The sequence below is a fragment of the Myotis myotis genome, unplaced genomic scaffold, assembly GCF_014108235.1.
Source record: "Myotis myotis isolate mMyoMyo1 unplaced genomic scaffold, mMyoMyo1.p scaffold_m19_p_2, whole genome shotgun sequence".
In the NCBI taxonomy this organism is placed as follows: Eukaryota; Metazoa; Chordata; class Mammalia; order Chiroptera; family Vespertilionidae; genus Myotis; species Myotis myotis.
In genome coordinates, this window is record NW_023416324.1 from 110,732,768 (window position 1) to 110,758,580 (window position 25,813).

A 25,813-nucleotide genomic window follows, 5' to 3' on the forward strand; every position below is an offset into this window, starting at 1 on the left:
AAAAAAATTTAATAGTATAAATTAAAATTAATAGTATAAATATTTATAGACATATTAATAGACATAACCCACAAAAACAAAAGCTCTTTGGGCCACTCAAGAATTTTTTAGTGTAAAGGGTCACTGAGACCAAAAAGTATAAAAACTGCTGATGTAAGGAATCATAAGTATACATTTAAGTACTCTGCATATCACAACATTTGTGATATACTACAAATAATTTTACATAACACTTGTCTTTCCTTTTAAAAAATTTTGAGAGAAACATATTCATATCATTACACTAATTATTTTAATTGTATCTTAAGAGTATAAAAACAAAAAGCTTACCATTATTTTAACTGAAAATCATAGGAAAAAACTGTGTTCTACACTGGAAGTGAAATCTAGTCCCAAACTGGCATTAATAAATTCCTCTTACCTACTTCAAAATCACTTTCTATAAAATCACAATTACAAAATAAAATTTTACTAACTCAAGAAAAAGAATAATTACCAAACCCATATCATCAGCTAAAATTCCTCCATGGACATTTTCTGGTCGATCCTTCTCAGAAAAATTTGTTATTGTGTTATAGTATAAGTCACTTCGCTGTTCCCAGAATGGTGGAAGTTCTTTACTGTTTTCCCGGGAAATCATCCAAGCTAGAGCTTGTTTTTGATGTGGGAGCAATGATGTTTCAATAGCCTATAAATAAAAGAAATGTCATAAATAGAGGTACAATAAGCGCTTTCATCCCCTCCTCCCCCCGAATCTGGAAAACAGCTAATCTTGTAATAAAAAATGTATAAATTAATCGAATATTTATAAATTGAAAATATTGGTTCAGTACCTCAGCTGGTTCCATTTCATGAGTTTTATCATCTTCTTTCAGATCTTCAAACAATTTGTCAAATTCTGTTTTAAGCTACAACAAATAGCAATAAGAAACATGAAACAAAAAATTAAAATAATAATTACACAACTCGGAAACTTAATCAACTATAAAAGTTGAATAACAAAAGGTACATCAATTATTTAAAATACTACACTGCTCAGTGAATACAGAATGAATAAGTGGTTTAGGTATAAAAGGTAACTATGTTACAGTCAGAAGAATAGAGTTGTAAATCTTGGGATTCAGTAATAGTTCTGTCACAAATAAACCTATAAATAACTTTGGGCAACACACTTAACCTTTATGGCCCTGTTTATTATTCCTGTAAAATCAAAGGAATGAACTAGATTTAGAATGTCTCTAAGGTTCCTCTTGCCATTGAAATTCTATGATTATACTAGAGCAGTGATGGCGAACCTATGACACGCGTGTCAGAGGTGACACATAACTCATTTTTTGGTTGATTTTTCTTTGTTAAATGGCATTTAAATATATAAAATAAACTAGAGGCCTGGTGCACAAAAATTTGTGCACTCGGGGGGGAGGGTGGGTCCCTCAGCCCGGCCTGTGCTCTCTCGCAGTCGGGGACCCCTCGGGAGATAACGACCTGCTGGCTTAGGCCTGCTCCGGGTGGCAGAGGGCAGGCCCAATCCCTAGATGCAGCCCCTGGTCGGGCTCAGAGCAGGGCCTATTGGGGGGTTGGGGCACCGCCCCCTGTCACACTCAAGGCAGGGTCGATGGGGAGGTTGCGGCGCCACCCCTGCCACGCAAAGAGCAGGGCAAATCGGGGTTTGGGGCTCCGTAACCTGTCACACACAGAGTAGGGTGAATCAGGGGGTTGGGGAGCTCCCCCCTGTCACGCACAAAGCAGGGCCCATCAGGCGGGTTGGGGCTCCATACCCTGTGACGCACAGAGCAGGACCGATCAGGGGGTTGGGGAGCTCGCCCATCACGCACAGAGCAGGGCCCATCTGGGGGTTGGGGAGCTCCCCCCATGTCACGCACAGAGCAGGGCCGATCAAGGGGTTGGGGAGCTTCCCCCTGTCACTCACAGAGTAGGGCCGATAGGGGAGTTGGGGCACCGCCCCATCACACACAGAGCAGGGCCCGTGGAGGAAAGTTGGGGCACCGCACCCTGTCACACACAGAGCCGCAGGGCAATCAGGGGGTTTGGGCACTGCCCCCTGTCACGCTGATCCCGGTGCCGGGAGGCCTCGCGGCTCCGCTGATCCCGGTGCTGGGAGGCATATTACCCTTTTACTATATAGGATAGAGGCCTGGTGCACGGGTGGGGGCCGGCTGGTTTGCCCTGAAGGGTGTCCTGGATCAGGGTGGGGGTTCCCACTGGGGTGCCTGGCCAGCCTGGATTTGGGGATGATCGCTGTTTGCAGCTGGTCACACACCCTTCAGGGTGGGGGTCCCCACTGGGGTGCCTGGCCAGTCTGGGGGAGGGGCTGAGGGCTGTTTTCAGGCTGGTGGGTGACTGAAGCTCCCAACCACTCTTTTTTTCTTTCTTTTTTTATTCTGGGCCAGCCTTAGCTCTGAGGCTTGGCTCCAGCTCTTAGGCCTCGCTGCTGAAAGCAGGTATCTGGTTTGTTTGGGTTCTATAATCCAAACACTGTATCAACTCCAGCTCTGAGATCCCGGCTTGCTGAAAGCAGGTTACTGGGGTTTTGTTTAGCTTCTATATTTGTAACAATGTTTCAAACTGCAGGCTCAGAGGCCGGCAAGGCAGGCGGGGAATGTTGGAGTCCTCCGTCACTGAAGCAAGCAAGCCTCATGTTCACTTCAAGCTGCCTGGCTGCCGGCCGCCATCTTGGCTGGCAGTTAATTTGCATATCGCCCTGATTAGCCAATGCGAATGGTAGCGGAGGTATGGCTAATTACCATGTTTCTCTTTTATTAGATAGGATATCAAAAATATAAATCTTTGTTTTTACTATGGTTGCAAAGATCAAAAAATTTCTATATGTGACACGGCACCAGAGTTAAGTTAGGGTTTTTCAAAATGCTGACATGCCAAGCTCAAAAGGTTCGCCATCACTGTACTAGAGGCCCAGTGCACAAAATTCGTGCACTTGGGGGGTGGGGGTCCCCTCAGCCTGGCCTGTTACCTCTCTAAATCCTGGAGTCCTCAGGGGATGTCTAACTGCTGGCTTAGCACTGCCATGGAGGTGGGAGAGGCTCCTGCCACCACCACTGTGCTTGCCAGCCATGAGCCTGGCTCAGAGCTTCTGGCTGAGCAGTGCTTACCCTGTGGGAGCACATTGATCACCAGGGGGCAGCTCCTGCATTGACCATCTGACCCTGGTGGTCAGTGCACATCATAGCGACCGGTCACTCCACGATTCGGTCAATTTGCATATTGGCCTTTTATTATATAGGACTAGAGGCCCAATGAACGAAATTTGTGCGGGGGGTTGGGGGGGAAGAGGTCCCTCAGCCTGGCCTGTACCCTCTTGCAATCCAGGACCCCTCAGGGGATGTCCAACTGCTAGATCTCTGCAGGATTGGGCCTAAACTGGCAGTCAGATATCTCTCTCACAATCCAGGACTACTGGCTCCTAACCACTTGCCTACCTGAATGCTTGATTGCCCTTAATCACTCTGCCTGCCTGCTTCATCACCCCTAACCACTCGCGTGCCTGCCTGATCGCCCCTAACCACTCTGCCTGCCTAACTGATCGCCCGTAACCGCTCTCCTGACTGCCTGATCACCCCTAACTACTCTGCCTGCCTGCCTGATCACCCGTAACTGCTCTCCTGACTGCCTGATCACCCCTAACCACTCTGCCTGCCTGCCTGATCACCCCTAAGTACCTCTGCCTCAGTCCCTGCCTCCACAGCTTGGTCTGGAAAGACATCCAGAATGTTGTTCAGCTGTCTGGTCTAATTAGCATATTACGCATTTATTATTATAGATAGGATTACATAGTTGCATTCAAACCGTTTTGGTAGATCCTACCAGGTACATCTGACATTTTTTCAGTCAATGATTTTTTATTTATTATTACTGCAGTAAAAATCTTGCTGTGTAACATAAAATATTGGGACGAGCCATAACTGATTTGGCTCGGTGGATAGAGCGTCAGCGTGTGGACTGAAGGGTCCCAGGTTCGATTCCAGTCAAGGGTATGTACCTTGGTTGTGGGTACATCCCCAGTAGGAGGTGTGCAGGAGGCAGCTGATCTATGTTTCTCTCTCATCCATGTTTCTAACTCTCTATCCCTCTCCCTTCCTCTCTGTAAAAAATCAATAAAAGATATTTTTAAAAAATATTGGGATGATTTCAATCTTCTGCTAATTTAGTTGGTTCTTTAAATTGGATCTAGTCAACTTTTATAGCAATGTATATGTGTTAGAATTACTTTTGTAAATATCACATGAATATATAGCAATAGTCCAGAAGAAATCAGGCCAACTCTAAACAGTTAGGAGAGATAACCTGGGGTTTACCCACCAGACATAGGCTCAAGACCTTCTAACAATAAGTAGGGAAAATTCAGTAATTATAATAAGAATAGAAAAAGGCTAACACTAATACTGATGGGTAGAGACAAAAAAAAATTGTAGATTGATCTGCATTACTTTATTTTATATCCCTTTCCCTCCCCCACCCCAAACTAATTAAGGATAACAGTATCCTAAATTACAAATTAGACAAAGTTAAGCATTGGAGTAATGTCAAAGAACTGGAATTATTTTTTTAGCACTATATTTGCAACCTTACTGAAAGGAGTTAAGATTCAAGCTTTAATTTTTAAAAAATACTTGCAGAGTTCAAAAATTTCAAACACAACAAAAACATCAAAATATACTGAAACATCCCATGCATATACAGCAATATAGGTGTTTTAAATGTAGGTATGAATGTGAACCCATGGATATATTCCTTATCACTGATTTCTTTTTACATAAATGTTTGCAATATATATTTATTCTATATGTTTCATAACTTAACAATATATCTGAAGATCACTAATGCCAGCACATACATATTTATCTTATTCTTTTAAACACCAGTCTTCATTTAAAATTCACTTTTAGATTACAAAATATAAGAAAAGCACACCTGTTCAGTTGTCAGCTGTACTGCAGCATGAACTGGCATACTATAGCTTGGCCCAGCTCTTCCAGAGCCCCAACCACTTTCCAAACTGAATCCAAAAGCTATAATTTACAAAATGAAAATAAAATCACCAAATAAAATAGATTATTTTTTAGCAAATAGCCTTTAAAACTTATAAAATAAGCTCCATTAAAAATACTCTTTAATATATTTTAAAATTTTTTAGCCCTGGACGGTGTGGCTCAGTTGGTTGGAGCATTAACCTATACACCAAAAGGTCATCAGTTTGATTCCAGGTCAGAGCACATATCCAGGTTCAATCACTGGACAGGGTGTGTGCAGGAGGCAGGTGATTGATGTCTCTCTCACATCGATGTTTCTCTCTCTTGCTCTCTCACACTCTCCCCCTCTCTCTCTAAAATAAATAAAAACATATCCTAGAGTGAAGATTAAAAAAAAATAGTTTTTTTGCCCTGACCGGTTTGGCTCAGTGGATAGAGCGTCGGCCTGCGAACTGAAGGGTCCCAGGTTCGATTCTTTGGTTGCGGGCACATCCCCAGTGGGGGGTGTGCAGGAGGCAGCTGATCGATGTTTCTCTCTCATCAATGTTTCTAACTCTCTATCCCTCTCCCTTCCTCTCTGTAAAAAATCAATAAAATATATTTAAAATAATAATAAAAAAATTAAAAAAACAGTTTTTTAAAAGCTAAATCCTATCATTAATACACTATTAAAATAATTCTACATTATTTGAATAAACACTTGCTAAACAAATAATTCTTTCCCATTCTCTATTTTGAGATTCTTATTGTCTATATGTAATTTATCAAAGAGAACATTTACAATCAAGATTTCTAGATACTATCATTAGAGGAATTTGGGGGAGGGATTTATAGGACCTCCTCGTATGTGTGTGTAAAGCCTCCTATGAAACTATAGTTGTTTCAAATTAAGAGAAAAAAATTCCCAGATTTTCTTTAAAAGACTCCAAAAAAGTTATAACTTAGAGCCTTCATGCAAATTAGTTTAGTCAACCAAACTCAAAGTATCACTTAAGATAACAAATGTTTACAATTCCTACATTTTTACAATATCAAAATAATAGTAGGTTAAACCCTAAACTTACTTTTTGGTGCAGGACCCAATTTAAATCCATGTTTTTTCAACTGATCTAAAACCACTTTTCTATTTTCTTCTTTTCCCCAAAGAGTCATATGCAGAGGCATGGTAAAAGCGTTGTTTGCACCAAAAGGGACTACCCTATTGTATTTAAGAAGGAAAAAAAATGTGAGAAATTAAAAGTGGCCATTTTTTACTCCCATTAAGAATCTGACTATTAAATATTCTGTGTTGCATTCAAATTTTGCATGAAGTAAAATAGGGAGGAACTAGTGGGCAGACTAGAAAGAAAATGATAAGAACAGGACCAACAATAATCAGAAGAAAGGGGCGGTTTTTACTAACAGAATGACAGACGAAACAGAGTAAACTAGATAGATAAAGCAGTGTTTAAATATAAGAATAGTCTATAATCAATATTGTAAGATAAATAAAATAGTAAAACTGAGAGGGTAGAGCTTTCATTAATACAACCAGAGGCTAGCAACCCATTCTGAGACTGGAGAATTATTTGCAAGAACTATTTCTGATCCAGTTTATTCTCAATATTTGAAAAACCTGATGAACTGAGAAAGAAGAAAACAAGTACACAAATAAAGTGAGAAGACATTTCTGAGCCTTTGTCATCCAAACTCACTTTTTTATATCCTAACATTCCATACTTAAATTGAGATCACAAACACAAATGTACAAAAGAACTGGAGTATGCCCTGGATAAAGCTATAGGTGCTACTCAGCACTAGTCAATTGATGTCATGTGAAAATGAGAGATCAGCATCACCAAACCTTCCATTTGTCAAGAAAAATCTTCATAAATAATTTTTTTATTTAGGAAAAAATAACGTATAAAATATAGGATATCCAGGTATTCAAATATTGGGGAAAATTTTTAATTTTTAAACACTGTGTAGACAAAATGAAGCTGACCTACATCTGATCACAGGCTACCAGTTTCACAACCTCTGATTTAAACAAACACTTCCAAACTCCCAAACCTATGCACTAAAAGGTTTGGAGAGACAGTGTGAACTTCCCAATATTTAAACCATAGTCTATTTTTCTCCAAGGCAATAATTCAAAAGAAAAGTGAGGGAATAGCAAGGTAGTAGAGGTAAATGACAGCAGAATTAAAACATTTATTAAACACATGCTAAAGGTGTTGTGATAACTATACAGACATAACAAATTCAAAGCTCAATACAACTCAAAATTATTAAAACTAAACTCTGAAATACATTACCCTTCCACTTGTGCCAATTTGTTGTCCATAATATAGGCCAAAGCAGCTGCAAGATCTTTCTTTAAATGGCCAACTTGATTTCCATTCACATTGTTTACTTTAATTGCATTCTTATCATAGGAGTTATTGGGGTCTCGTTGTAATGCAACCATTTCATTATTATTAACCTAACAAAAATAATGAACAGATAATATTATAAATAATAAACATACAATAATAGCTTTCTTCATCATATTTTATCTGGGATTTCCATTAATTATTAATTTTTTAATGCTTACTGAGTAACATTGCGTAAGAAATGTGTATTTTGTTGGACTCATATTTCTATAGAAATGTTAAAGAATATATTTTAATGATTCTTTTAAAATATTTTTCTAATGTGTATTCATTGATAAATTAACAAATCCTTGATATGTAAGAGACACAATCAAATTAAACAACAGAATCACACTACCTAAAATTTTCAGCATCATAACTTCTGAAAACAAGTAATCATTATTGAGTACTGCTAAACATTGTTAATAAGTACATTACATAGATTGACTTGGTAGGTACTATGTATTATCCCCATTTTACAGATGAAGAGAGTAAAGCACAGAAAAGTTAAGTAACTTGCCTAAGATCATAAAACTAATAAGTAGCAATGCTAGGATTTGAATCTAGGCAGGCTGGTTCCTAAGTCTGAATTCTTCAGACTCTAAAAGGGGAAAGAGGCATTAATCATAAGTGAGAATGGAACTGGAATAAGAAAATATATACAGACTTCAACTCATGCCGTTCTGATTCCATTTGATTAAAAATTACCTGAGGGTGACACTGAAAATGGAAGACTAAGGACTTCAGAAAATTCTCTCCTCCATTAAAAGTAAGAAAAAAAAAAAAAAAGAAAGAAATATAAGAAAGCCTCTATGGAGGGAAACCAAGATGGCGGCATAGGTTAATGCCAGAGATTGCTGCCTCGAACAACCACTTCAGAAAAACAACTAAAGACGGAACAGACATCATCTAGAACCACAGGAAGGCTGGCTGAGTGGAAATTCTACAACTAGGAGGAAAGAGAATATCATACCCAGACTCAGAGGAGGCGCAGTGCTGAAGTGAAATACTCAGGTGCGGAGTGCGCGCGAGCGGGCTGGAGGCGGAGGGCGCGGTTGTTGTTTTCAATCGGGAGGGAGTTTCAGACCCTGAGCTCCAGATCCGGGCGAGTCTCTAGGGACCCAGACTCAAACGGGAGAAGCGGGACTGTCTGGCTTCGGTCGGAACTCGAAGGCAGCTTTCTCTCCGAGGTTTGCAGCGGTTGCTGGGACTCTGTGAGGCAGAGCCCCTAGGGACAGAACTGAGAGCCGCCATAACTGCTCGCTCCTGCCCGCCCTGTAGATCCCCGGGGACCCGCCCCGCCCAAGCCCTGCACAGAGCCATTTGCCAGATAGCCTCAGGCAAACGCTAGATTAGCACCGCCCTAGAGATCCAGCACAGAAGCTCTCCCACTGCAGACACAGCGGACTCTCATATCCAGTTAGCCTGGAGGTCAAATCACCCCCGGTATTGCTGACATCAATCAAGGCTTAACTACAACAAGCTGCGCACAAAGACCACTAGGGGGTGTACCAAGAAAGCATAAAAAATGCGGAGACAAAGAAACAGGACAAAACTGTCAATGGAGGATATTGAGTTCAGAACCACACTTTTAAGGTCTCTTAAGAACTGTCTAGAAGCTGCCGATAAATGTAGTGAGATCCTCAAGAAAACTAATGAGACCCTCAATGTTATGATAAAGAACCAACTAGAAATTAAGCATACACGGACTGAAATAACGAATACTATACAGACTCCCAACAGCAGACCAGAGGAGCGCAAGAATCAAGGCAAAGATTTGAAATGCGAAGAAGCAAAAAACACCCAACCAGAAAAGCAAAAACGAAAAAGAATCCAAAAATACAAAGATAGTGTAAGGAGCCTCTGGGACAGCTTCAAGCGTACCAACATCAGAATTATAGGGGTGCCAGAAGATGAGAGAGAGCAAGATATTGAAAACCTATTTGAAGAAATAATGACAGAAAACTTCCCCCACCTGGTGAAAGAAATAGACTTACAGGTCCAGGAAGCGCAGAGAACCCCAAACAAAAGGAATCCAAAGAGGACCACACCAAGACACATCATAATTAAAATGCCAAGAGCAAAAGACAAAGAGACAATCTTAAAAGCAGCAAGAGAAAGAAACTCAGTTACCTACAAGGGAATACCCATACGACTGTCAGCTGATTTCTCAACAGAAACTTTGCAGGCCAGAAGGGAATGGCAAGAAATATTCAAAGTGATGAATACCAAGAACCTACAACCAACATTACTTTATCCAGCAAAGCTATCATTCAGAACTGAAGGTCAGATAAAGAGCTTCACAGATAAGGAAAAGCTAAAGGAGTTCATCACCACCAAACCAGGATTATATGAAATGCTGAAAGGTATCCTTTAAGAAGAGGAAGAAGAAGAGAAAGGTAAAGATACAAATTATGAACAACAAATATGCATCTATCAACAAGTGAATCTAAGAATCAAGTGAATAAATAATCTGGTGATCATAATACAATCAGGGACATAGAAAGGGAATGGACTGACTATTCTTGGGGGGGAAAGGGGTGTGGGAGATGCGGGAAGAGACTGGACAAAAATCGTGCACCTATGGATGAGGACAGTGGGTGGGGAGTGAGGGCAGAGGGTGGGGCGGGAACTGGGAGGAGGGGAGTTACGGGGAGAAAAAAGAGGAACAAATGTAATAATCTGAACAATAAAGATTTAATTAAAAAAAAAAAGAAAAAAAAAGAAAGCCTCTATGATCACCTTTAGTTTGTGATCTTTGGAGGTAACCAACTTATTATTTTGAAAAATAAATAATAAAAGAAAGAATCAAAAAAAAAAAAAGAAAGAAAGAAAGGAGGGGGGAGGGAGGGAGGGAGGGAGGGAGGGAGGGAAGGAAGGAAGGAAGGAAGGAAGGAAGGAAGGAAGGAAGGAAGGAAGGAAGGGAGGGAGGAAGGAAGGAAAATAAAGACTGGCAAAAATTGTCAGCACCAATTTTTTTCAGAACTCTGAAAACTACAATGAAAGGATTACAAAAACAAGGAGTGTTAATTCAAGAAAAACAGCTGAGCCCAGCTTGTTGGGCTGTGGTTGAGCATCAACCCATGAATCAGGAGGTCCCGGTTCAATTCCTGGTCAGGGCACATGCCCAGGTTGTGGGCTTGATCCCCAGTAGGTGATGGGGTGCAGGAGGCAGCCAATAATGATTCTCTCTGATCATCAATGTTTCTATTTCTTTCGTCCTCTCTTTTCCTCTCTGAAATCAATAAAAAACATTTTTTTAAAAAGCCTTGGATATTGGGAAAAAAAGAAAAACAGTTTAATATATGTGTTCTGGTCCCATCTCCAGCTCTCAGCTACATTATAACCTTCAAAAATAACAAGCTGCTGGGATTCTTGGTGCAGCCTAACAATAATCAGAATGCACAATGGAGCAGAATCTTTCAAGATTTATTCCCAAAGAACTGTCATTATTTGACCTGTATTATGGTTCTCTAGAAGAAACCCACTTGCAGAGATTTTTTTTTTATTGACCTCTGAGCTACCACAGTATAAAACCCTTCTCCCTTGGGTGGGTGTTTGTCCAAAACAATTATACAGACAGTTGGGACAGAGAAAAAGCTGGGGAATGAAAAGATGTCCAAAGGGGCTTTGAAAAGCTCCAACATATTTCTGGGAATTTAGAAGGCCATATGCACACCTACAAAGTATGCATGCCCAAGACTGTGCATGTGTTCAGGAAAGACCTGAGAAGGTCCTAAGCTCTCACTTCTGGCTGAACTTGAAGGTCTGAACAAGCAGGAAGTAAAGGCTAAGGCAGAGTTGTTCATTGCTTGACTGTGTGTTGAAGGAGTGCCCCAAATGCACACAGATCCTCTCAGTAAAGACTGGGAGATTTACTATTTGCAAAACAATCATTAGCTGCTACCGAACTAACCAAGTACAGACATCAGTGGCCACACACAACAAATAATAGATTTTACAGGATTAATTCAGAAGTCATTAAACAAAAACAACAATTACCAAATCAGCAACAAATAATTATGGAGAGGGGAGAAATCTGATTTCTAGAGTTACCACATTATTTAAAACTAGAAGCCCGGTGCACAAAAATTTGTGCACTGGAAGGGGGGTCCCTCAGCCTGGTCTGCCCCCTCTCACAATCTAGGAGCCCTCAGAGGGCTCGATTGTGCATTCTGGTTATTGTTAGGCTGCACCAAAAATCCCAGCAGGGATGTCCTACTGCGGCTTGGCCTCCCTCTGCGGGAGGCGACCGGCCTGATCAAGGGAAGGCACTGTCCCCATCACCCCATCGCTGCTGCTGCCTCTGGCCTCCCTCTGCAAGAGGCAACTGGGCCAATCAGGGGAAGAAGCCGCCCCCATCACCCTGCTGCTGCTGCCACTGCCGGCCGCTGCAGCCGCCTGCCCTTGCCCTCGTAGCCACCACAGCTGCTACCTGTCCTCGGCCCTCACAGCCGCCACAGCTGCCGCCTGATCTCAGCCCTCACAGCTGCTGCGGCTCTGTTCAGAAGGACGTCTGGAAGACATCCAGAAGATATCTGGTCTAATTAGCACATTACCCTTTTATTAGTATAGATGGCCACTTCTCAACAACAACAAAAAGAAACAAGACATGCAAAGAAATGAGAAAGTATGGTTCACTCATATGAAAACAAATCTGTTCCTAAGGAAAAAATATCAACTACTCCTAAGGAAAATCATATATATGACCTATTGAAAAAATTTTTTAATTTTAATTTTAAATATCTTCAGAGACTAAAGCATGAGAACTAAAGGAAAGCATGAGTAGGAGCACAGCCTCGCCACCCCAAGACCAGCCTTGGACACTGCCCTGGACAACACAATGAGTGGAACAGAAGCGGAACCTCCCACAAGACCCACTCTGCAGGTACCCCACAGGTCCAACAGCGAGTGGAACACCAGCAGGACTGTGTGCATGCGCCTGCCGCAGGCACCAGCAACGATTGCAAGTGAATGGAAAGCCAGCAGCATCTTGCACACCCCAGACTCAGGCACCAGACTGCCAGCAATTGAACACCTGCAGGACTGTGCCTATGTCCCCTTCTGCCCCAAGCGCTTGCAACTAACACCTGTGAGATCAGCTCGGAGGGGGAAGGGAATACAGCTCAGAACAGAGACAATCAAGGCATGAGACTCAATGATGACCCAGCCTTTGAACTAAGGAGTCCTCAACCACTGGACTACTAGTGGCTTCAACCTCTCAGACCTCAATCAGGTTGGCCAGAGCCAGAAAGGGACAGTAACTCACATTCACCTGCACTAGAGCAGCTCCTAGGAAGCCCAGGATTCAATAACACAGAGCAAAATCCTGTGAGGCCCACGAATAGAGGACCCAAAGGACTTCCAGTGTGTGAGTGTGTGTGGTTTTGTTTTTTTGCTGTGTGAGTGTGTGTGTGCGTGTGCATGCGCGCATAGGTTTTATTTTTTATTGTTAATTTGTTTTTTACCTTTTTTTCTTTCTTCTTTTCTTTGAGTATCTTTAATTTATCTCTTTCCTTTGATTCTATTCTACTTCAGCCTATTATTATTATTAAATTTTCGTATTTTGCTTTGTTTTTCTGTTTAATCATTTCTTTGCCATTTTGCTTTTCCTATCTATATCTTAATACACCCATTATTACTATATTTTAATTTAATAATAATTATTTCATCTATTCCGTTTCCTCTTTTTCCTCCTATACTAGTTCTTTTAGCTTCCTCTTTGCTTCCATATAGCCATCTTTTTGTCTTCTTCTTTCTCCCTTTTTCTTTATATCCCCCTAAATCTTTGGTCGCACATCTTTTAGTATATTTTTTAAGTTGTTTTCTTTTTCCTTCTTAGTCTTTCCTGTTGTTACTGCATTGAGTAGCTTGATTTTCATGCTGTTTTTGGTTTCACCCTGTTTTGCCTTATTCCTTTCTGTCAGCACCAGTATTAAGAGCTGCCAAAACAATGTAGTGGTTGATCCTCACTGGCAGCAAGTCAGAAGGGAGATCCTTTCCACGAACAAGACAGGAGAGCCCAAATAATGCACATAAGGAGCATTTTTAGAGCATCTGGCACATGTAAACAAAGAGATTGCATCAAAACATTATTTACATTAGGCCAGCCTATAAAAACTGGGATGCACAGCAGTTCATAGAAACAAATAATAAACAGAAGCAAATGAAAAGAAACAGCTAAAATGGGGAGACAAAAAAAACTCCAAATTAGAGAAAAGACAGAATCTCCAGAAAAAGAATTAAATGAAATGGAGAAAAGCAACCTCTCAGACACACAGTTCAAAGCAATGGTTATAAAGATAACTAAGGAACTTACTACAAATTGCAACAGCATGAAAAGGAAAATAAAGGCCATGAACAAGAGCCAGACAGAAATGAAGAATGATATATCTGACATCAAGAACACACTGGAAGGTATTAAAAGTAGATTGGGAGGAGATTAAAAATGGTGGCAGAGTAAGTAGATGCTGCATGGACATTCATTTAACAAACTGAAATTACAACTAAAATACAGAAAAACTTCCTGAATGATCAACGAAAGACTCGCTGGAGAGAACCCTGATACCCGAGGACCAAAAGTAGAGACCACATAGAGACTGTTAGGAGGGACGGAAGCGTGAAAGGGCTGGCCTGAGCCCAACACAGGAACTAAAGTTCCTGAGAGATAACTCAGCCACTGAGATTTATGGGATCTAATCCCCAAACTCGGCCCCCCAGCAGAGAGCACCAGAAGTGATAAGGGTACCCACATAACATCTGACTGTGAAAAGCAGCAAATTGCTGCCTGCCAGGGAGTGACAGCTAGAAATTCAGGCACCTTCTTGAAGGGCAAATGTACAAAATTCCCTGGGGAGCCACCCACCTTGTGCTCTGGCAGAGAGAGGGCAGAGTGGACTGGAGATGTGTGACCAGAAACCAGGATTGGGGATTCAAGGGATAGAGCTCAGTAGACAGACACCCACAGTTTCCTATGCTGAGTCATTCCCTCACACAGCAGAAGACATATATCCCACACAGACATTTGCCTAGCCTTGGGCGGGGGGTGGGGGGGTGTGGGGGGGGAAGACAGCTGACTCACCCTACTGGAAAACACTTTACCCTGAGGCCACTTGAGATACTAAAAATAAAAATTAGCCTCCAGGTAAAAGCAACTGCCACACCCTGTTAAAAAAATAACTCTTGCCACACCTGAGGATGATTACCTGAAGGCAATCAAAGTCAGTATCCTATTAGTCTGTAGGCAGAGGTGGTCTCTGGAGGCTTTGAGTCTTGGCCTTATCTAATTAGTCAGAAACAGTGTTTGACACTGTTCTGCACTAGAGATTGAGAGGCCTAGAGGATCAATCAAATTCAGAGTCACAAATCCAAAATGAGGAGACAAAGACCGCCCCCAAATGAAAGACCAAGAGAATTCCCCAGAAGAAGAGATAAATGAAGCAGAGATTTTTTAAAAATAATTATCTGAGCCCTTGCTAGTTTGGCTGAGTGGATAGAGTGTCGGCCTCCGGACTGAAGTGTCCCAAGTTCAATTCCAGTCAAGGGCACATGCCTGGGTTGCAGGCTTGATCCCCAATAGGGGGTGTGCAGGAGGCAGCCAATCAATAATTCTCTCTCAACAGTAATGTTACTAACTCTCTCTCCCTCACCCTTCCTTTCTGAAATCAATAAAAATATATTAGGAAAAAAATTTATCTGAAACAGAGTTCAGAGTAATGACGGTAAAGATGCTCAATACCATGAGAAAAGATATAGTTAACTATGAAAACAGAAATAAAGAATGACATAGCACAAACAAAGAACATATTGAAAGGAATACATAGCAGATTAATGGAAGCTGGGGATCAAATCAGTGAATTAGAAGACAGGGTTGAAAAACCCACTCAATAGAAGAACCAAAAAGAAAAAAACAATAATAAAAAAAAAAAAGGTGGACAGCTTAAGGGAGCTGTGGCACAACATGAAACCTAACAATATTAGAATAGCAGGTGTGCCAGAAGAGGCAGAAAGGAATAGAGAATATGTTTGAAGAAATAATTGCAGAAAACTTCCCTAACCTGGTAAAGAAAAAACTCACACAAATTCAGGAGTCACAGAGAACCCCAAGCAAGAACTCAAACAGGCCAACAACAAGATACATCATAATTGCCCTAACTGGTTTGGCTCAGTGGATAGAGCATCAGCCTGCGGACTCAAGGGTCCAAGGTTCGAGTCCGGTCAAGGGCATGTACCTTGGTTGGGGCACATCCCCAGTAGGGGGTGTGCAGGAGGCAGCTGACCGATGTTGCTCTCTCATCGATATTTCTAACTCTCTATCCCTCTCCCTTCCTCTCTGTAAAAAATCAATAAAATATATTTTTAAAAAAAGATACATCATAATTAAAATGCCAAAAATTAAAGACAAAGAGAATCTTAAAGGCAGCAAGAGAAAAGAAAACTGTTACCTACAAAGGAGCTCCCATAAGGATGACACCTGACTTCTCATCAGAAACTCCACAGGCCAGAATGGAATGGCATGAAGTACTCAAGGTAATTGAAAGCAAGGATCTGAAACCAAGATTACTATATCCAGCAAGGCTTTCATTCACAGTACGTGGTCAAATTAAAAGCTTCCCGGACAAAAAAAAAAAAAAAAGCTAAAGAAATACATCACCACCGAGCCAGCACTGCAAGACATGCTAAAGGGACTGATGCAATGAGAAGAAAGAGAGAGAAACCTAGACGTACAGAATTAAAATGGCAATAAATAAGTATCTATCAAAAATAACCCTAAATGTAAATGAATTAAATGCTCCAATCAAAAGGCATAGGGTAGCTAAACGGATACAAATATGTGACCCAACTATATGCTGACTACAAAAGACCCAGCTCAGAACAAAAGATTCACACAGGATGAGAGTGAAAAGATGGAAAACAATTTTCCTAGCAAATGAAAATGGAAAAAAAAGCTGGAGTAGCAATACTCATATCAAACAAAATGGACTTCAAAATGAAGGCCATCACAAGACACAACAATGGTCACTGCATAATACTAAAGAAATCCATCCAAAAAGAGGATATAACACTGATAAACATGCTTGCACCCAATATAGGAGCATATATATATATATATATATATATATATATATATATATATATATTATACATACTAGAGGACCGGTGCACAAAAATTTGTGCACTTGGGGGGAGGGAAGTCCCTCAGCCTGGCCTGTGCCCTCTCCCAGTCTGGGACCCCTCAGGGGATGACCACCTGCTGGCTTAGGCCCGCTCACTGGGGGATTGGGACTAAGATGGCAATCAGACATCCCTCTGGCAGCTCGGCAGCTCTAGGGGGATGTCCACTTGCCAGCGGGGAGCAGGCCTAAACTTCAGTCAGACATCCTTAGCACTGCTGAGGAGGCAGGAGAAGCTCCCACCACCGCCGCTGTACTGGCAGCTGTCAGCCTAGCTTGTGACTGAGCAGAGCTCCTCCCATGTGAGAGCATCCTGACCACCAGAGGGCAGCTTCTGCATTGAGCGTCTGCCCCTGATGGTCAGTGTGTGTCATAGTGATCAGTCATTCCCAGTCCTTCTGCTGTTAGGGTCAGTTTGCATATTACCCTTTTACTATATAGGATAGAGGCCTGGTGCATGGGTGGGGGCCGGCTGGTTTGCCCTGAAGGGTGTCCTGGATCAGGGTGGGGGTCCCCACTGGGGTGCCTGGCGAGCCTGGATGATGGGCTGATGGCTGTTTGCAGCTGGTCACACACCCTTCAGGGTGGGGGTCCCCACTGGGGTGCCTGGCCAGTCTGGGTGAGGGCTGACGGCCATTTTCAGGCTGGTGGGCGACTGAAGCTCCCAGTCTCTCCTTTTTTTTTTTTTTTTTTTTTTAATGCTGGGATTTATTTACCTTCTATGGCTGTCACTGGAGCTGAGAGCCGGCTCCAGCTCTGAGGCCACTGCCAGGAAAGCAGGTATCTGGAGTTTGTTTAGGTTCTATAATTGCAACTTTGTTGCATTCAGAACTCAGAGCTGGGCTGAGGCAGGTGGGGAACCTTGGCTTCCTCCATCACTGGAGCAAGCAAGCCTCCTGTTCGCTTCAGCTGCCTGGCTGCTGGACGCCATCTTGGTTGGCAGTTAATTTGCATATGTCACTGATTAGGAAGGGTAGCAAAGTTATGGTTAATTACCATGTTTGTCTATTATTAGATAGGATATTTAAAAAAAACTTATACAGGACTCTAATGGTTAGATTGACAACAATACAGTCATAGTTGGGGACTTTAACACCCTGCTGATTTCACTGGATAGATCTTCCAGACAGCTTAACAAGGAAACAGTGACTCTAAAGGACACACTGAATCAGATGGAGTTAATTGATATTTGTAGAACATTTCACCCCAAAGTAGCAGAATATACATTCTTTTCAAGTGCACATGGATCATTCACAAAATAGATCTCATGTTAGGACACAAAACAAGTCCCTACAAGTTCAAGAAGATTGAAATCATATCAAGCATCTTTTCAGATCACAGTGGAATGAAATTAGAAATGAACTACAGTTAAAAAACCCAAAATCATTCATTCAAACACATGGATGCTAAATAGTCTGTAATTAAACAATGAATGGGTTGCCAATGCAATCAAGAAAGAAATCAAGAACCTCCTGAAAATTAATGAAAATGAACACATAACAACCCAAAATCTCTGGCACACAGCAAAAGCCGTCCTGAGAGAGAACTTGAAAGCACTACAGGCATACCACACAAAAAAAAAACAACACAAGAAATATAAAGTATTCAACCCTACAACTTAAAGAACTAGAAAGAGAATAAGAAAAGTCCAGAGTAAGTAGAAGGAAGGAAATAATAATGATTAGAGCAGAAGTAAATAACATAGAGACTAAAACAACAATACAAAAAAATCAATGAAATCAAGAGTTAGTTCTATGAAAGGATAAACAAACTTGATGAACTATTAGCAACACTGATCAAGAAACAAAGAGAGAGGACCCAAATAAGTAAAATCAGAACAATAACCACCTACAACACAGAAATACAAAGGAATGTAAGAAAATACTATAAACAACAGTAGGACAACAATCTGGACAATGTAGAAGAAATGGGCAAATTCCTAGAAAAATACAATCTCCCAAAACTGAATCAGGAGGAATCAGAAAACCTGAATAGACCAATAATAACTGATAAATAGAAGCAGTAATAAAAGAAACTCCCAGCAAGCAGATGCCCAGGTCCAGGGGGCTTCACAGGGGAGTTTTACCAAACATTCAAAGACAAACTAACACCTATGCTCCTCAAAATATTTTTAAAAATCCAAGAGGAAGGAACACTTCCACGCTCTTTTTATGAGGTGACCATTATCCTAATTCCAAAATCAGATAAAGACACTAGAAAGAAAGAGAATTACAGCCCAATATTCCTGATGAACATAGATGCTAAAATCCGCAACAAAATACTAACAAATCAGATCCAGCAATATATTAAAAAGATCATACACCATGACGAAGTGGGATTTATTCCAGGGATGTAAGGCTGGTACAATATTTGCAAATCAATAAATGCAAGACAAAAATAACATAATCATATTAATAGACGCAGAAAAACATTCAATAAAATACAACACCAAATTTTTCATAAAAAACTCTCAGCAAAGTGGGAACAGAGGGAGCATATCTCAACATGATAAAGGCCATATGTAACAAACCTAGAGCTAAAATCATACTCAATGGGTGAAAACTAAAACCATTTCCTCTAAGAATAGGAACAAGAAAGGGATGTCCGCTTTCACCACTCTTATTCAACAGAGTGCTGAAAGTCCTAGGCACTGCGGTCAGACAAAAAATAAAAGGCATCCAAATTGAAAAGGAGGAAGTAAAACTCTCACTATTCGGAGATGACATGATATTGTATGTAGAAAACACTAAACACTCCACCAAAAAATACTAGATTTAACAAATGAATTTGGCAATTTAGCAGGATACAAAACCAACACCCAAAAATTGATGGCTTTTTTTTGTTTTATTGCTTAAAGAATTAAAAAGGGTATTATATATGTCTCCTTTTTTTTTCCCTCCCCTTGACCTTCCGCTAGCCTCCCATACCCCCCAGTATCTTGTGTCCATTGGTTATGCTTATATGCATGCATACAAGCCTTCGGTTGATCTCTTACCCACCGCCCCAACCGTCGCTGGCCTTCCCGCTATAGTTTGACAGTCTGTTCGATGTTGTTCTGCATCTGTATCGATTTTTGTTCATCACTTTACAATGGTCTTAACTATCCATAAATGAGTGAGATCATATGGTATTTTCCTTTCATTGACTGGCATATTTCACTTAGCATAATGCTCTCCAGTTCCATCCATGCTATTGCAAATGGTAAGAATTCCTTCCTTTTTACAGCAGAATAGTATTCCATTGTGTAGATGTGCCACAGTTTTCTAATCCATTCATCTACTGATGGGCACTTACGCTGTTTCCAGATCTTAGCTATGGTAAACTGTGCTGCTATGAACATAGGGGTTCATATATCCTTTCTGACTGGAGTTTGTTTTTTTGGGATATATTCCTAGAAATGGGATCAAGGGGTCAAATGGGAGTTCCAGTTTTAACTTTTTGAGGAAACTCCATACTGTCTTCCATAGTGGCTGCACCAGTCTGCATTCCCACCAGCAGTGCACAGGGGTTCCTTTTTCTCCACATTCTCTCCAGCACTTGTCGTTTGTTGATTTGTTGATGATAGCCATTCTGACAGGTGTGAGATGATACCTCGTTGTTGTTTTGATTTGCATTTCTCGGATGATTAGTGACTTTGAGGATGTTTTCATATGCCTCTAGAATTTCTGAATGTCCTCTTTTGAAAAGTGTCTATTTAGGTCCTTTGCCAATTTTTTGATTGGATTGTTTATCTTCCTTTTGTTAAGTTGTATGAGTTCCCTATGAATGTTGGAGATTAAAGCCTTATCAGTGATAGCATTTGCAAATGTGTTCTCCCATGCAGTGGGCTTACTTGTTGTTTCGTTGACAGTTTCTTTTGCTGTGCAGAAGCTTTTTATTTTGATGTAGTCCCATTTGTTCATTTTCTCTTTAGTTTCCAATGCCCTAGGAGCTGTATCAGTGAAGAAATTGCTTCGGCATATGTCTGAGATTTTGTTGCCTTTGGATTCCTCTAGTATTTTTATGGTTTCCCATCTTACATTTAAGTCCTTTATCCATATTGAGTTTATTTTTGTGTATGGTGTAAGTTGGTGGTCTAGTTTCATTTTTTTGCATGTATCTGCCTAATTTTCCCAACACCATTTACTGAAGAGACTGTCTTGACACCATTATATGTTCTTGCCTCCTTTGTCAAATATTGAGCATATTGGTTCAGGTCGCGTTCTGGGTTCTCTATTCTATTCCATTGATCTATATGTCTGTTCTTGTGCCAGTACCAGGCAGTTTTGAGAACAGTGGCTTTATAATACAGCTTGATATCTGGTGTTGAGATCCCACCTACTTTGTTCTTCTTTCTCAGGATCGCTTCAGCTATTCGGGGTCTTTATTTATTCCAGATGAATTTTTGGAGAGTTCCTTCTAGGTCTGTGAAATAAACCATTGGTATTTTAATGGGAAGAGCATTGAATGTATACATTCCTTTGGGTAGTATGGACATTTTAATGATGTTGATTCTACCAATCCATGAACATGGTATGTTCTTCCATCTCTTTATGTCTTCCTCAATCTCTTTTTTCAACATCCTGTAGCTTTCTGAATACAGGTCTTTTACCTCTTCAGTTAAGTTTATTCCTAGGTATCTTAATTTTTCTGGTGCGATGGTAAATGGGATTGCTTTTTTAGTCTCTTTTTCTGTAAGTTCACTATTGGTGTATAGAAATGCCATAGGTTTTGTGGCATTAATTTTGTTTCCTGCTACATTGCCAAATTCATTTATTAAGTCTAATAGTTTTTTGATGGAGTCTTTAGGGTTTTTTATGTAGAATATCATGTCACCTGCAAATAACGACAGTTTTACTTCTTAATTTCCAATTTAGATGCCTTTTATTTCTTCTTCTTGTCTAATTACAATGGCTAGTACTTCCAGTACTATGTCTAACAGGAGTGGTGAGAGTGGGCATCCCTGTATTGTTCCTGTTCTTAGGGGAAATGGTTTAAGTTTTTGCCCACTGAGTATGATGTTGGCTGTGGATTTGTCATATATGGCTTTTATTATGTTGAGGTATGATCCTTCTATTCCCACCTTGCTGAGAGTTTTTATCAAAAATGGGTGTTGTATTTTGTCAAATGCTTTTTCCGCATCAATTCATATGACTCTGTGGTTTTTTTCTTTCAAGTTGTTTATGTGATGTATCATGTTTATTGATCTGCAGATATTGTACCATCCTTGCATCCCTGGGATAAATCCTATTTGGTCATGGTGTATGATTTTTCTGATGTACTGCTGGATCCGATTTGTTAAGATTTTGTTGAGGATTTTGGGATCTGTGTTCATGAAGGATACTGTCCTGTAATTCTGTTTCATTGTGTTGTCTTTTTTTGGTTTTGGTATTATGGTGATGCTGGCTTCATAGAATGAGCTTGGAAGTGTTCCTTCCTCTTGAATTTTTTGGAATAGTCTGAGGAGGATAGGTTTTAGTTCTTTCTTCCTTAAATGTTTGGTAAAACTCCCCTGTGAAGCCGTCTGGCCCTGGGCTTTTGTTTGCTGGAAGCTTTTTGATGACTGCTTCAATTTCTTCCATAGCTATTGGCCTATTGAGATTTTTAGATTCTTCCTGATTGAGTTTTGGAATGTTGTATTTTTCTAGGACTATGTCCATTTCCTCCATGTTGTCATTTGTTGGAGTAGAGTTGTTCATAGTATTTTTTAACAATCCTTTGTATTTCTTTGGGGTCTGTTGTTATTTCGCCTCTATCATTTCTGATTTTGTTGATTTGGGTCCTCTCTCTTTGCTTCTTGGTGAGCCTGAAGGATTTATCCAGTGATGTCAGTCGTGTATTAAAGTCCCCTACGATGACTGATTTGTTGTCAATCTCTCCCTTGATATCTTCCAGGAGTTTTTTTTATGTATTTGGGTGCTCCTACATTGGGTGTATATATGTTTATCAGGGTTATACCCTCTTGTTGTATTGATCCCTTTAGTATTATGAAGTGGCCTTCTTTTTCTCTTGTGATGGCATTCACGTTGAGTCTATTTTGTCAGATATAAGTATTGCTACCCCAGCTTTTTTTTCATTTCCATTTGCCTGAAAGATATTTTTCCATCCCTTCACTTTCATCAGTGTGAGTCCTTTATTCTGAGGTGGGTCTCTTGTAGACAGCAAATATATGGGTCATGCTTTTCTATCCATTCAGCCACTCGATGTCCTTTGATTGGAGCATTTAGTCCATTTACGTTTAAAGTTATTATTGAAAGGTACTTGTTTGTAGCTATTTCTATTTTTTTTTTTTTCCTGTTTTCTTTCTTAGCTTTTTATTTCTTCTTTTTACACCAGTCCCTTTAGCTTTTCTTGCATTGCTGGCTTAGTGGTGATAAACTCCCTCAGTCGTTTTTTGTCTGTGAAGCTTCTTATTTCCCCTTCAATTTTGAATGATAGCCTTGCTGGATAGAGTATTCTTGGATTCAGTCCCTTGCTTTGCATCACTTTGTAAATTTCCGTCCATTCTTTTCTGGCCTGATGCGTTTCTGTTGAGAAATCATTTGATAATCTAATGGGAGATCCCTTGAATGTAACTTTCCTTCTCTCTCTTGCAGCCTGTAAGATTCTCTCTTTGTCCTGAACATTTGCCATGGTAATTATGATGTGTCTTGGTGTGGGTCTTTTTGGGTTCACCTTGTTTGGGACTCTCTGTGCTTGTGTGACCTTTTTCTTCCCCACCTCAGGGAAGTTTTCTGACATTATTTCCTCAATTAGGTTTTCTAACCCTTGTTCCTATTCCTGTTGTTCTGGCACCCCTGTCATTCATATGTTGCTTCGTTTCATGTTGTCCCATAGTTCTCCTCCTGTCTTTTAATGTTTTTTCTCCAATTGTAGTTCAGTTTGGGTGTTTTGCTTCCCTGTCTTCTAATTTGCTAATTCGGTCCTCCGCTTTCCCTAGTCTACTGTTGAAACTAGGTGTTTTTTATTGCAGCTAAATCACTCTTCACTTTTTGATTCTTACATAAGTTATTGATTTTTTCATCTATTTCTTCTTGATTCTTACATAAGTTGTTGATTTTTTCATCCATTTATTCTTGATTCTTGCCTAAGTTGTTGATTTTTTCCTCCACCCAATTTATGCATTCTAGGACCCTTATTCTGAATTCTTTTTCTGTCATGTTACATGCCTCCAAACACTTAGCAGCTTTTCAGGCGATTCCTCCTTTTCTTTCCATTGGGGGTTTCTTTGTCTACCCATGTTTGGTTTCACCGACAGATCTAGATGTTGATTCATTCAGGGGCTGGTCCTTGGGTGGCAGTGGCTCCGCGGGCTGTGGTTGCTCCTCGGGCGGCTGTGGTAGCAGCTGCTCCTCAGTTGGCAGCAGCCCCTCTGGTGGGTGCTGTTCATAACCATTTGGCTCTTCTGGCTGGTCGGGGGAGGCTTCTCACACAGCTGCTGTTCCTCAGACAGAGGGTGTGCTGATCACGAGGCTGCTGTTCCTTGGATGGGGGTGGGCTACCCACGCAGCTGCTACTCCTTGATCTGGGGCAGACTGTTCACATGGCTGGTGTTCCTTGAATGGGGGCTGGCTGCATGCTGCTGTTGTTCCTCTGATGTGGTGGGCTGCTTGTGGGGCTACTGCTCCTTGGACATGGGCAGGTTGATTGCAAGGCTGCTCCTCAGACGGGGGTGGGCTGCTTGCGCGGCTGCTGTTCTTCGGACCGGAGTAAGCTGCATGCGTGGCTGCTCCTCTTCGGACGGGGAACGGCCACTAACCCAGCTTCTGCTCGTCAGAAAAGTGCAGGCTTTGTGTGACTCTGCTCCTCGGACCGGTGCATGCTGCGCAGGGCTGCCGCTCCACAGAGGTGGGCGGTCTGCTTCTGTGGCTGCTGCTCCTTGGACCGGGGTGGGCTGTTGCTGCTCCTTGAATGGGGATGGGCTGCTCACAGAACTGCTGCTCCTCGCATGGGGACAGGCTGCTCACACAGCTGCTGCTACTCAGATTGGGCAGGCTGCTCGTGGTGCTGCTGCTGCTGCTTGGATGAGGGCAAGATGCTTGCACAGCTGCTGCTCCTCAGACTGGTGCAGGGTGCGAACTGTGCGCAGCTGATGCTCCTCGAATGGGGGCGGGCTTCACAGGCTGCCGCTCCTCAGATGTAGGAAGACTGCTCGTGTAGCTGCTGCTCCTTGGACGGGGGAGCGGGCCGCTCACACAGCTGCTGCTCCTTGGACAGGGGCAGGCCACATGAGGCTGCTGCTCTCAGGCCTGGGGCAGGCTGCTCACGGGGCTGATGCTCCTTGGGCAGGAGCGTGCTGCTCACGTGTCTGCTGTTCACATGGTTGCAGTGCCCTGGACTAACGCATTGGGCTGGTCAGAGGGGAGCATGCTTCAGAACTCACAGGAACCTGCACCTGGGGTGGCTGGAGACTCGGTGACCATGGGACCACAGCCGAGGTAGCAGGTCCCTGGCAGGGGTCTCTGCAGCATCCCAGGTGTTACCTGAGGGCACCCTGGGTGGAGGTGAGGCTGGGCTCTCAGTTACATCAGCTCTCCCCTTCAAAAGGCGAGGCCTCTGAAGAGGAGCTGGCCTCCTGGTACTGTTTGCAATGATAGCAGAGGCTGACTAGTTAGGCTAGCCCGGTTAGCCTGCCCTCCATGGTCCTGCGGGGTCTAACTGTGCCTCATTCACACACACACACACACACACACACCACACCACACAATCACAAACTCCTCTTTTGCTCCCTTGCTGCCTCCTTCTTCCGCCTCTGTAGCTGGGTCTAGGTTGTAAAAGACCCGTTCATTAATGAAGTTTCCTCTCCAGGTGTCTGGTTATGTTGCTTGCTCTCTAGCACTTTAGCCAGACAGGATAATATTCACCTTAATAAGACATAACCCAAAGGGAATAAAGCATGAATGTACTCACAACACCGATAACCCCAATATAAGTGACTACCTGAGAAAAGAGAATTAGGGGAGAGAAAAGAGAGCACAAATGATATCTAAGAGAGAAAAAAAAATAAGAGAAAAGAAAAAGGAGATTATATACATATATATGTATGTATATATATGGAGAAAACACCACAGAACCAATAGATAAACCAAACAAATACAAACACCAAACACCCAGTAAAGAGGGTGGGGGCAGAATCTGTAGAAGCTGAGCTGATATAGAGGAAATAAGGTTAAGAATTGGATAAATATGGGGAGAACTTCAATTCAGTATAAAGGAAGTAGAAAAGGGACAGTGGATAAAAAGAGAAAGAAGGGGAACA

The 25,813-nt window shown here is 41.6% G+C and overlaps 1 protein-coding gene across 5 annotated transcripts in view; it reads right to left on the minus strand.

Moving 5' to 3' along the window:
* The window catches only part of HLTF (helicase like transcription factor), a 169,386-nt gene that overhangs the window by 102,006 nt on the left and 41,567 nt on the right, over positions 1–25,813 (minus strand). For all 5 annotated transcript variants that reach the window (XR_004973922.1, XM_036348324.1, XM_036348322.1 and 2 more), the window contains exons 3-7: positions 7,307–7,473; positions 6,074–6,207; positions 4,951–5,048; positions 834–908; positions 497–688 (exon numbers count right to left, since the gene is read on the minus strand). Coding sequence is in view for 4 of the 5 variants with exons in the window: in XM_036348324.1 (XP_036204217.1) it covers positions 497–688; positions 834–908; positions 4,951–5,048; positions 6,074–6,207; positions 7,307–7,473 (666 nt within the window). In the remaining variant the exon portion in view is untranslated. The remainder of the gene's footprint in view (positions 1–496; positions 689–833; positions 909–4,950; positions 5,049–6,073; positions 6,208–7,306; positions 7,474–25,813) is intronic.